Genomic DNA, 12464 nt, shown 5'->3' on the forward strand with positions numbered 1-12464 from the left:
GTAAACGTGGAGAGGGAGATGCAGGAGTCAAGCCACAACAGCACTGCCGCACTCACCGCTGGCAGTCAGTGCCCCCCTTTCCACCTTGCTAAGATGATTTTGTTTGGGGAAAATGGGCCCAGCTCTAGGGGATGAATCATGACGATCCTCTTCCCCTTAGTAATTGGTCAAAGGATGGGCCTGTGACCAATGAGCCTCCTGCTGGCAGGCTTTCCGGAAAAAATGTTCTCCCTGATGAGCACAGAGCAGCCTGATAAGAAGGACCTTTCTCTACTTCTTCCTGCAGCTTTGGGACCAGGATCTGCCCCACCCACTGGTGAGCACGGAGAGGACGCCAAGGGAACCTCAGGCCCCAGCCTTCAATAGGCAGCTGAAGCAATTTTGGAATCTTCTACCTCTTGACTTTGTTAGGTGAGAGTGTTAAATGTCTATTATTTAAGCCTTATGTTTGTCTATTCCATTATCTGCAGCAAAAAAAGACACACATATCAAACTGACCACAGAGGCTTGTTCTGGAGAGAAGGGGAGGACTACAATATGAAAAGCAGGGATTCAGGGTGGGCTTTTGCTCTATGTGTGGTATCAAAAGTTTTTGTAAGAAAAGTGTATTCATATATTACCTTTGTGACAAAAAGAAAATTAAAATTTTTTTTAACTGTGGAGAGAGAAGGAACATTCCTAATCCTCAACAGCAGCAGCAAAAGAATGCCCACTATTCCTTGGCTTCCAGAAGTTTCTAGACAGAGCTAGTTTACCCCTCTATGAACAATTTCTCTCTGGGTCTCCATCCAAACTTATAGCGGACACTCAAATATGGGTTTATTGACAGGTGGGTGGACCTGCCTGTTTGTTTAAATGGACAAATGAATGAATATATAGCATTTTATGACAAATGCTCTGCAAATCCACAAACAATAGCAAGAATGCTTCAATAACATCCTATTGATTTCTATCTGAAAATGGTAATAAGGCATGTAGTCTCCTCCCTTAAAACCAATGGAAATCAATCAGAAGAATGGGGAAAAAATGCTTAGTCAATAAGCATAGTATTAATCCACAATCTGGCAAAAACACTTGCCAAACCTATGAAATTTGGAACAGAGGGAGAACACTAAAATCTGATGGACCGTAGGCATGTAGATGCTCCAAAACACAAAGTATCTAAGCGTTACAGGTACAGGCCCACAGAGGTCCACTGACGGGTGCAACAAGAGCAAGGCTGTGGACTGGCCCAGGACAACTGTCCTTCCCAGGCAGGAGGGACTAATGGGAGACACTTGTGGAGAGCCTGCCTCCATTGTCCAGAGTCCAGCCCGAGCACTCTCAAAGAAATTACAGACAGCACAGGCTGACATAAAGACCCCAAAGAAGAGATACAGGATATCAAGAAAAGTGATGAGGCCACAGGCAGATGTGAAAAGGAAGTTGACAGAACTCAAAAAGCAAAAGAAAAAAATAAAACCAACACAGAGGTGGAAGCTATACTAGAAGTATTAAACACAGTGACAAAGTGCTGAAATGTGGAGAACGCACAAAAGAAAATCACATAAAGTGACACTGGAAAGAAAAAAGAGGCACAAGCGATTGTAGAAAATATAATAGACATGGAAGACAAATAAAGGACATCCAACAAAGGCACAACTAGTGACCTCAAAGGAGAATAGAATGAACAGATGATGAAAGTAGTCACAGATAAAATGGGGGAGGAAATAGTCCCTGGAAGTAAAAAAAGAAATGAAAACCTTTGCTGAACAAAATTACAAAATAATTTTCAGAAAAAAAATAACAGAAAATAATGAACCACAATTAATTCTGGTGATATACTAACCTTCAAAGGCTAAAGAATGAACTTACAAAGGTATCAGGCAGAAAGGTCAAGTGACTTCAAGTGAAGCAGGCTGTCACTCCTTTCTAGCCCTTTGCCGTCACTCTCAGCAGTGCTCTCAGGAAAGGTTAAGTCCCTTGACACACGGTATCACGCCGCCTGTACCCTTCCCTTGTAACACTTATCATAACTATGATTGATTACTAACAACTGTGTGACTATGGACTCTGTTTTATACTGCTTCTCCAGCATCTGGCATGTGCCTGGTATTCACTGGATGTTCAATAAATATCTGTTGAATTACTTACCTGCCCAAAGACAATCTCTTCCCCAGTGCAGTTTTATACAGGATGAAGAAACTGAGGCACAGGGAGATTATCTGACTTACCACAGTTATATTGTCCAAGTGGGAAGCAGACAAGCTGAGACTTGAACTCAGGTCTCTGAATGCCCCTGACACTGCTCTGTCCACTGGGCTCTAGCATTGTGTGAACAGACCACAAGTTCAGGCACCCCACACCCTCCAGCCTTACTTTTGGGTGGCACCACCAAAAGACTACTGAAAACATGATTTTCTCTCCATCTGTTAGGCCACTTCCGAGCAGGTGCACCCCTTACATGCAGATGCTTGCCCATACCGCCCTGCAGCGGAGAGAGGCATGGCGTGCAGACCTGGGTCCAACCTGCCTGCTTGGGTCGGCCTGTTCTCTTACCTGCCTTGTTCTGACAACTGTTCATTTCAAATAAAGTATGAATAATTCATAAGAAAAAGATAAAATTATAAATTATTTACCCCAGGTTATAGAATGTCCACGTGAATTTAGGGAAGGCAATTTTACTTTTACCTTATAAATTAAAATGTACCTCACACAGTATCGCCTTCGGAGCTGGCGCCATCTAGTGATTAAATGGCGGTTTTACATGTTTCACACACCCATTTTTTCAAAGATATAACTTTGTAATCTATAATAAATTTAAGAATATTGGGCCTGTTTCAAAAAAAAAGCTTTAGGCCTATGAAATATTCTTGATAGGCAGAAGAACTATAAACACAAATTTTAATTCTTAATAGGGAAAACTGGTCATCCTGGTCTAAATCCTGCCTCTGTCACTGGATGGTTGGCTGGTGGACCTTGGGCAAGTCATTTATCCAGTCTCATCACATACTTTCCCCAAGGGTGTAAAGTAAGTGAATGGCACATATAAGCTGCCTAACATATATTAATGCTAAGAAAATATCAATATGTCTTCCTCCCCCTACTATCTACCAGCCCCCAGGGGAAAAAAAAACAAAAAAACTAAGTGTAAGGCTATGGCAAACTGAAACCCCTTTCCAGCTCAGGGGACCTTTCACTCATGCTGTCTGCCAGGACAGTGTAAAGGTTATGACGAAATCTTTCTACTGCAATCAGTGACTAAAACTCCTTCTCTGATTCCTAGGTTGTATAGGAAAAGACTTGCCTGTTACACAAAAATCTGGAGATTGGCATGCAAATACTGCTGGTGGGAAGGAAAAAGGGAACAATCGCTCTGGAGAATAAGCTGGCAAATATCTAATAATGTGAACCAGCACATGTACCAAATGTTCAAGAAAATAACCTAAATGTCCATCAGCAGTTGAGTAGATAAAGTAACATGGATCCATCTCAAAACTGCAATGTCAAGTAGAAAAGCCAAGAGGTGAAATGACTGGCTCAGTCTGGTGACCCTTGTACATAAAGAAAAAACAACAAAAAAACTACTGTATTTGTTTACTCTTAGTAAAAGAGTAAAAGCAAACTCTTCTGGAATGCATTCTAAATCCGAGAGAAGAAGGCCTTCCAGGGACGGAAAGGGAATGGGAGACAAAGAGAAAATGAACTCTAACTGTAATTTAATTTCTTTTATAAAAAAAAAAATCTGATGCAAAGACTGTTAAGATGTCAATACTTGCTCATTCTGGAGAATGAGAACACTAATAATGTTATTTTCTACTTTTCAGCTTTCTTTTTTTGGCTGGGTTATAGAAAATACATATGTTTAGCTTTAACAGATAGTGCCAAACAGTTTTCCAAAGTGGTGGCACGAATTATACTCCCACCAGCGCTAGAGAGTTCCTCCACAGCCTCACGACAGGTTGCTGTCCCCTAAAGGAAATGGGGCAGCAAGTTTCACTTCAACACATTTGAGTGATACAACTATCTGTTAACCTCAGTCCGAAACACTCCCAGAAAGTAGCAGACTGAGGGGCAGCGGGAATTCAGAGACCCACAGAAGACCCTTCCCTGGGCTCCTGGCAGCTGTCTGCCTGTTCCGTGCTCCTTGCTGTAAAGAAACCCAACTCTGCATGCTGAAGTCTATATGTTGGAAATTGATGGTTAGTTCAGGAAACACTCACATACAGATTCTGCCAAATAAGCTCCCTAAGGCCATCTAAAATGTGATTCAATATAGTAGAGAGTAATCAGTATGAATATAGTTTTATGTTGCCAGTCTATATGTGAAGTCACTATGCTTAACATATGTTACAGTGATCGTGAAAAAAGAGAAAGGAAAAACAAGCTACGGTGCTGTCTTTTGCCATTAAAAACAGGGGTCCCCAACCTCTGGGCCACAAACGGGTACCAGTCTGGGCCTGTTAGGAACCAGGCTGCAGAGCAGGAGGTGAGCTTGACAGTAATACTCTTGAAACATCCTGAAACCATCCCCCAACCCCAGTCCATGGAAAAATTGTCTTCCACAAAACTGGTCCCTGGAGCCAAAAAGGTGGGGGACGGCTGAATTAAAGAAATGGCACTATCCAGTTTTCAAAACCCTAGAACAGAGTTTAAACCAGAACAGCTGGACAGTGGTGGAGAAATGGACTCCTTCAACCTCTCTGTACCTCGGTTTCCCACCTGTGAGAGGGTCATGAATGGAGCTTCCTCACCGAGATAGTGGGAGATAAATACACATAAGAGCTTGAAACAGAGACTCACTGAATGGTAACCACTCAAACAATGTCAGCTAGTATAGAGACAAGTGAGAATACACCTTTCGTCAGGCATGAATTTGAAGAAAGGTTACCACTATGCACACTGATACTGTAAAAGTAATAGGAAAATTAGCTTTTGAGGTCAAAGAAAAAAGCAAGATTACTTAGCGTCGGATGAAAATCTGCACTGAACATGTAAAGATGTTTGTCTTTGAAAGGTAAAGAAAGTTTTAAATTTTAGCCTAGCCAGAGACTGGACACATTAAAAAAATAAGCCGAAAAAAGAAAGCCATCAAAAGTAGAAGAGAGAAAAGAAAGTCCTTACTTATACACAATTTACTATGAGTTAATGTCAAGGTGCAGACTAAATGCTGCAACGTGACAAGCACCTGAGTCCTGCAGGGCACGGCATACACAGCATCGCCGAGGCCTCTCTCTTCCTTATGAGCACTGACATCCTCCAACTCCTTGTAGCTGGACGACAGGCACAAGTCAGTGTCCTCTTCCTCCCCGTAGCCCAGCATTTCGAAGGATGGCAAAGTTCTTCTTCTTGTCTCCCTCTGCCAATTTGGTCTACATTAGAACATGAAAGAGAAAAATAAGTAACTAAACCAGCCACTTACTTCAAATGGGTATATATACATGTATTAGAGTGCACTGCCTCTGAGCCCCCACCATATAAGTATTGTAACTATATTATAAAATATATAGAAACTAAAGGATTAAGTCATCCACTATCCCATCTCTCTGTATACTCTTAAAATTTCTTTCTAGTTTTTCACCTAGGTTCTTGTAATTATTATCACTGCATACAAATACAATCTGCCTCTTTGTTAACAAGTTTTTAAAGTCATAATGTTATAAAGACTTAAGTAGTTATACCAGTTTAGTCAGCCATTTCCCTTACTATGCGTCCCCCTCCCAATTTTCCCTGTTATAAATAACTGTACTTTGGACATCTATGTGCAATAATCTCTTCTGCTTTTAGGACTAGTCCTGTAGAACCACCAACCCGACGGCACTCTGCTGAGTCAGACGGTACAAATACTTTATGGGTCTACCTACACGCGCATCACACAGCATCATTTCACAAGTCACTCCTCCAACCTGTGATGACAATGGTTATGATTTTCTACAACTTGCCCAGAGAATTTAAATCTCAGTATGTAAATGTGCATATCTGACTGAGAGTATTTTTCCATATATTCATGTGCAAGCATTCGTTCCTCTAATGCGAACTATCTGTTCTGTTCATTTACCTACTTGTCCATTTATTTACTTTGCTTCTGGTATGTTCATTCCAACTTGAAATTAACTTTCTTATCTTCTAGTATTAAAATTCTGCCTTTGTATTTACTACAAATATTTTTCCTAGTCTATTGATTTTTTTAATGTACAGATAATTTTTATTTATTTAAAAAATACTTTATTTATTTATTTTCAGATGAGGGGAAGGAAGAGAGAAAGAGAGGGAGGGAAACACTGATGTGCAAGAGAAACATCAGTTACCTCTCACGTGACCGGGTCCACACCCAGGCACCTGCCCTGACTGGGAATCGAACTGGCAACCTCTTGGCTCGCAGGCCAGTATTCAATTCACTGAGCCAGGGCTTAACATACAGATGATTTTTAAAAATTTATCTTAACCTTCTCAATTCTTAGCTTAGGAGTAAATAGCAGTTTTGATATGACAATATAGGATTTCATGGTCTTATTTACATAAATATACAAACCAATCCTTTAATTCAATAGAAATTTATTTTGGTATATGAATTAGGCAAGCCTCAAAGCTGATTTTTCCCCCAAAACTGCTAATCAATATACTGTTGAATCCTTTCCTTCCCCTTTGATCTGTGGGGCTGCCTTTATTAGAGACTCAGTATGCTTGCCAATACTAGGTCACCGCAGGTATTGGTGCACACCTCTCTACCATTGAACCAGTCCCCCTCTGCATGAACTATTTCAACTATAGGTTTTAAAATACAGGGTCTGGCACAAATAATACCCCTTTTTATTACAAAACCATAAGCATGTAATTCTGTAACATAACAATATCATTCAAGCATACCATATGACATTTTAGGTGAAATGTTCAAATTAGAACTGTAAATTACAACACTCATATTATTACCCTACCAACAACACTCAACCAGGTGTTACTTCTGCGGGACCCTGTATAATGGGGCTAGAGCAAAAAAGAAAAAAAAGAGAAAGAACTCATGGACACAGACAATAGTGTAGTGATAACAGGTGATGGGGAGGAGATGGAAGAGGGAATGGCGGGGATAAGTGGTCATGAAAAAAATACAAAATAAAATATATATGTGGGCTAATGCAGCCAACCCCCAAGGATCAATATTGCTCCTTTCTGAATTCCACCTGATGGTCTCACCTGCTTATTCTTTCCAGTACATCTTAGAGTCACATCCTCATCTTTAGTTCTTATTCACCAGAAGTATAATTCTCACCAGGAGAAAAAGCAGGCTATATTCAAACACTTCAAAATGGAGTCAAGATTAAAATGTAAAAACCAAATATATAAACATATCCCAGGAGAAAAAAACACGAGCATTTATATCATGCTGTTGTAGGGAAGGTCTTTCTAGGTCTCTTCCCATGATTTGACAATCATGATGGAAAGAAACTACAAAGAAAAGACCGATAGCTCTTATTACATAAAAAAATAGAGTACTTGGTATGTAAAAATATAAACAAAAACAAAAAACAAAATTGAATAAACATGACAGATAAAAGGCAAATCTGGTTATGCCCCTCTCCGCCCCCTACAAGCTCTTAAAGCCCTCAATGTCTTCCTGCTTCCAGGGGCAATAGTGAATCTCAGGCGGGACACCAAAGGCCTAGCCCCTGCCTGCTGCTCCAGCCCCACCTCAAATGACCGCCCGCCTCACTCAAGTTCTCCCAGACACAAACATCTGCTTCTGCTGCTCACACGCATCCTGCTCCCTCTCTGTCTAGAAAGCTTATCCTAGCCCCGCACTGACCATCTCCCCAGCCCTCAAGCTGTTCCCACTTGATTCCAGTAAATTCCTCGGTGTCCCCTCAACACTCTCTTCCTCAGGAGGAAGCCCTCCTAACCCCCAGCCCTATGTTAGCACTAACCTAGCTCAAACAAGAAAGGAAATGACATCAAAGAAGAAGAAAAGTTCTAGTATAGATGCCAACAAAGGTCAAATCAATATGAATGATCAGAGGGGAGGCATATGAAAAGTGGTGAGTGACAACTCTCACCATCTAGGCTGTGGCACGGAGACTCCTCTGAGGCCTAAAAGTGGCACTGAATTCACCGGCTCTGTGCTGCCATGAAACTGACCAGTGGGTTCACAAGCCACAATTTAACAAGACCCACTCTAGAGAAAACTCTGATACAATTCAAGAACAATGTCCCAGAACAGTGTTCCTTTGACACCAGTGACAAAGCTCCAGTCCTAATCACATGCACACACACATATGCGTGCACACACATGCACACACACGTGCACACATGCATATGTGCACATGTACGCACGTGCATGCACACATGAGCCGCTCCTCCTTTGCCCTGAGAGGAAGCAAAGCCAGAGATATGGTTCTTACCGCTGCCTCAGCTCTGAGGTGGTGGCATAGGGCTTGATGAAACTGTCATTTTCAACGTAGGTCACGTCACTATCAGATTGGGATCTCCGACGCGGCTGAGGAAGGGCAACGGTGCGGCCAGTCAATGTTGTTGCTAGAATGACCGCAGCCAGAGCAGATCTATGGACAAAAGCATCTTAGTGAGCTGGTGAACTAAGGGTTAAACAACAGGACACATGAATCAATCAAGGTATAGCTTCAGTTCTACAATGTTTAGGGCACACCCACTGACCACAAGCCTGCTGTCTGTTGTGTGCCGTCAAACAATCTCGTTTCATGTGCACAGCAACTGTATGAGTGGCTATGACTGACACCTCCATCTTTTATATAAACGACATGCCCAAGATTTTTTAGCTAATACGAGATGGAACCAGGTCCCTAATCCAAGGAGTCTATATTTAAATGGTTTTTCTATTAAAAAAAAAGATCAGAATAAAAGAAAAGGAAATATAAAAATATAGAGAAGATTTTAAAAGGCAAATTATTCAAAACTATAATATAGGGAAGATAGAATAACAGATTTACCCTCCCACCTGAAAATGTAAAACAAAACAATAGACTTAATGAAGTCTCAGCTTACTGCCAGAGAGAATTTCCAGGTCACAGCAAAGGAAGGAGAAACTCAGGGGGGTCCAGACAGACTCCCAGAGTTGTGCAGATGGAGCAGACAGTCCAGGAACACCAGGCAGAGAGGTTCTGAAGGGCAGAGCACCAGAAAGGAGAGAGCTGAACAGCAAAAACTCTGGAAACTGCAGGAGGTCCCCCTGTGTGTTCAGCAAAATGCTCCTCAGTGCATGAGTGTGGGGAACTACCCAATGCCAGGGGAAGAAGCATTCGTAAGCATTAGAGGAGCAGTACCAGGCGCTTACATACGGCTGAGCTCAGTGTCTGTTCCGAACAGTCACACAGGAGAAATAACTCATGGGATGTTGGGAACAGTTCTCCAAAGGTCTTGCCTCAGTAGCGGGGAATAGCCCTAGGTTGAACACTGGTCTGGACTCCATCTAACAAATCATAAAAGTAAGACACAAAAGATCAAACTGGTCCCAAGTAACTTAATTGTATCCCAGCACAAAACTCAAGACTTACAGGGATACAAAAATACCCAGTATTCAACATGAAACGTACAACAATGTCTAGTATGCAATCAAAGATAACCAGCACGCAAAGAGAGAAAAACACGGCCCATAATGAAAAGAATCAATCAAAATCCCATCAGAACTGAACACATGTTAGAGTTAGCAGAGATGTACATAGACAGCCATTGTAACTGTATTCCATGTGTTCAAAAGCTCAGTAGAGACATGGAAGAGTATAAAAAAGGCTTGAACTTCAGGAGATGAAAATCACACTAGATAGGACACCCTGAAGAAAATATTCATGAAATTAAAGGCAAGACAATGAAAAATAACCGAAATGAAATACAGAAAAGAAAAAAATAATTTTCAAAAAAAAATAAGTGAGACACAAGATTAAAAAACTGCTGTTGTTTTATGTTTTAAGCCACTACACATTGGTGTAATTTGTTACATGGCAACAGGTAACTAATACAGTAGCCTTCAACCAGTGCGGGAACAACTGGACACCCACATCAGAAAAAAGGAACTTGAATCCACACCTCCATACCTCTCACCACACTAGAACTAACTTAAAACAGACATTATACTTAAATATAAATCCTAAAACTATAAAACTCCTGGAAAAAAATCTTTGTGGCCATGAGTTAGCTACCAATTTCTGAGATTTATATTAAAATCATAATCTGTAAAAGAAAAATTGATAGTTGAATTTCATAAAAATTAAGATCTGTTCCTTTAAAATTACCATTAAGAGAATAAAAGGGTAAGTCACAGACGGGGGAAAATATTTGCAAAGCACGTATTTGATAAAGAACTTGTATCCAGAATAAAGAATTCTCAAAATATAATAACAGGAACACAAGCAACTCAGTTTTTAAAAGTGGTCAAACGGTTTGAATAGATATTTACTGAATAATATACACAAATGGCAAATAAGCACCTGCTCAACAGCACTATGAATTAGAGAAATGCAAAATAAAACCACAATGGAATCCACTACACACCTGTTAGAATGTCCAAAATTAAAAACACTGGCCAAGACAGGGAACATTTGAGGTCATGCTTTGCAACATACATCAATTTACTCAAAATATTTTAAAAATTAAAAAAAAAGATCGGGTGTGACAGAATGCCTCCCTTGAAGCAGGGTGGTAAGAAGAAGGGACCATCTGCCGTCAATGAGGAGGTTACAGAGGGCACACCACCAACACTCACAAGGGCATCCGTGGAATGAGGACCAAGAAATGCTCCCCTGAGGCATTCAAAGGGATCCAAGAATTTGCCAGGAAGGAGACAGGAACTCCAGAGGTGCACGTGGACTCCAGGCCCAACAAAGCTGACTGGGTCAAAAGAATAAGTTCTGTTCCATACTTTATCAGTGTATGGCTTCCCAGAAAGCATAATGAAGATGAGATTCACCTAACAAGCTCTATACATTGTTACCTGTGCACCTGTCACATTTTCACAAATCATACGGATAGTAAATGTGAATGACAACTAACAGCTGACTGTCAAAGTTATAGACACACACACACACAAAGACCAACCAAACCAAGTGTTGGTGAGGTGAAGAAACGGGAATTCGTATGCTGCTGGTGGGAACACAAATGAATCACATATAAGTGAAATGATATATAGTATATGTTGTAGGTATTTCACTCCTAGATATTTACCAAAGAGAAATGAAAGCATACATCCAAGCAAAAATTTGTGCACAAATGTCCAAACACCTTTATTTTTAGTAGCCCCAAAACTGGAAACAACCCAAATATCCATCAACAGTTGTGTGGATAAACAGAGTGTGGCATACCCATATAATGGAGTACTACTCAGCAATAAAAAGGGCAAATCACTGACTTTCACAACAACATGGACTAATGTCAAAATAATTACACTGAGTAGAAGACACCAGCTTAATTATTTTGTGTAATTCTGTTCATATAAAATTCTGGAAAATGAAGACTATCTGCAGTGACAGAAAGCAGATCAGTGGCTGCCCGGGCAAGGGGGTGAGGGTGGGCTGGGAGGGGAGTGGGAGGTGGAAGAGATGGGCACAAGGGAACTTGGGGAGGTGATGGGTACAGGTATTGTCTTGATTGTGCTGATGATTTCACAGGTGCAAACATCTGTCAAAGTTTACCAGTTTGAATTTTAAATATGTACGGTTTATTGTAGTCCATTATATCTTAAAAAACTGTTTTTAAAAAGATAAACAACTGTCTAAATCAAAACTAGTAATAATATAGCAGTATTACACAGTTTATAACAGCATTAGATTGTGTGGCAACAGTAACACAAAGGATAGGAAGGAGGCAATAGAAGTAAATAGCTATGATTCTTATACTGTTATAGTACACATGAGATGGAATAATATTAAAAATTCATTTCAATGTTGTCTTTTAAAAATAAAAAGATCTAGAAGCATGCCAAGTTTGCTAAACCCACATTGGTTATTCGGGTTTATAAAGATTACAACCCAGGGTGATAGTTTTGTAAAGCACAGAGACCACAGGAATTTTCTCATGACACGTGTTCTTTTGTCTTTCTGTTTGATGGAATGTGACGCTAACCCTCTCACTATTGCTGCTGCTACATAAACATTTCAGTTCTAATGACACTACTTAATGTGGTTCACACAAACACTGAAGAGCTGGGCAGACCTTCAAGTGCATCGCAGCAGTGAGGTTGCTTGCCAGCTGTGAGACTTCAAGCAAATGCTGAACACTTGAGCTCAAAGGACCTTCTAGGTCGCTGAGAGGATGAAATGAAAATATACTTCTAGAGCACTTACGAGAGTCTTTGGCACAGAGTAAATACTAATACATGGCTATTCTTGTTATTAAGATCGTACTAGAGGAAAAAACAAACACTAAACATATTTCAATGGGTTTTTTTAAATTGAGACATGCAATATTCTAGCTTCAAAGAGAACACTAAAAAAGAAGGTACCACCCTCAAATGAAATTTGTTCTCA

The 12464-nt window shown here is 40.5% G+C and overlaps 1 protein-coding gene across 4 annotated transcripts in view; it reads right to left on the reverse strand.

Moving 5' to 3' along the window:
* CEP89 (centrosomal protein 89) overlaps positions 1-12464 on the reverse strand; it is a 90026-nt gene that overhangs the window by 70824 nt on the left and 6738 nt on the right. For 3 of the 4 annotated variants that reach the window (XM_045846722.1, XM_045846721.1, XM_045846724.1), the window contains exons 3-4: positions 8373-8531; positions 5168-5351 (exon numbers count right to left, since the gene is read on the reverse strand). In XM_045846722.1, coding sequence (XP_045702678.1) covers positions 5168-5351; positions 8373-8531 — 343 coding nt within the window. Of the gene's footprint in view, positions 1-5167; positions 5352-8372; positions 8532-8991; positions 9109-12464 lie in introns of those variants that run through there. The other variant, XM_045846723.1, reaches the window with a different exon arrangement.

This window comes from Phyllostomus hastatus, unplaced genomic scaffold (assembly GCF_019186645.2).
Source record: "Phyllostomus hastatus isolate PE091 unplaced genomic scaffold, TTU_PhHast_1.1 phas_contig_5, whole genome shotgun sequence".
Taxonomy (NCBI): Eukaryota; Metazoa; Chordata; class Mammalia; order Chiroptera; family Phyllostomidae; genus Phyllostomus; species Phyllostomus hastatus.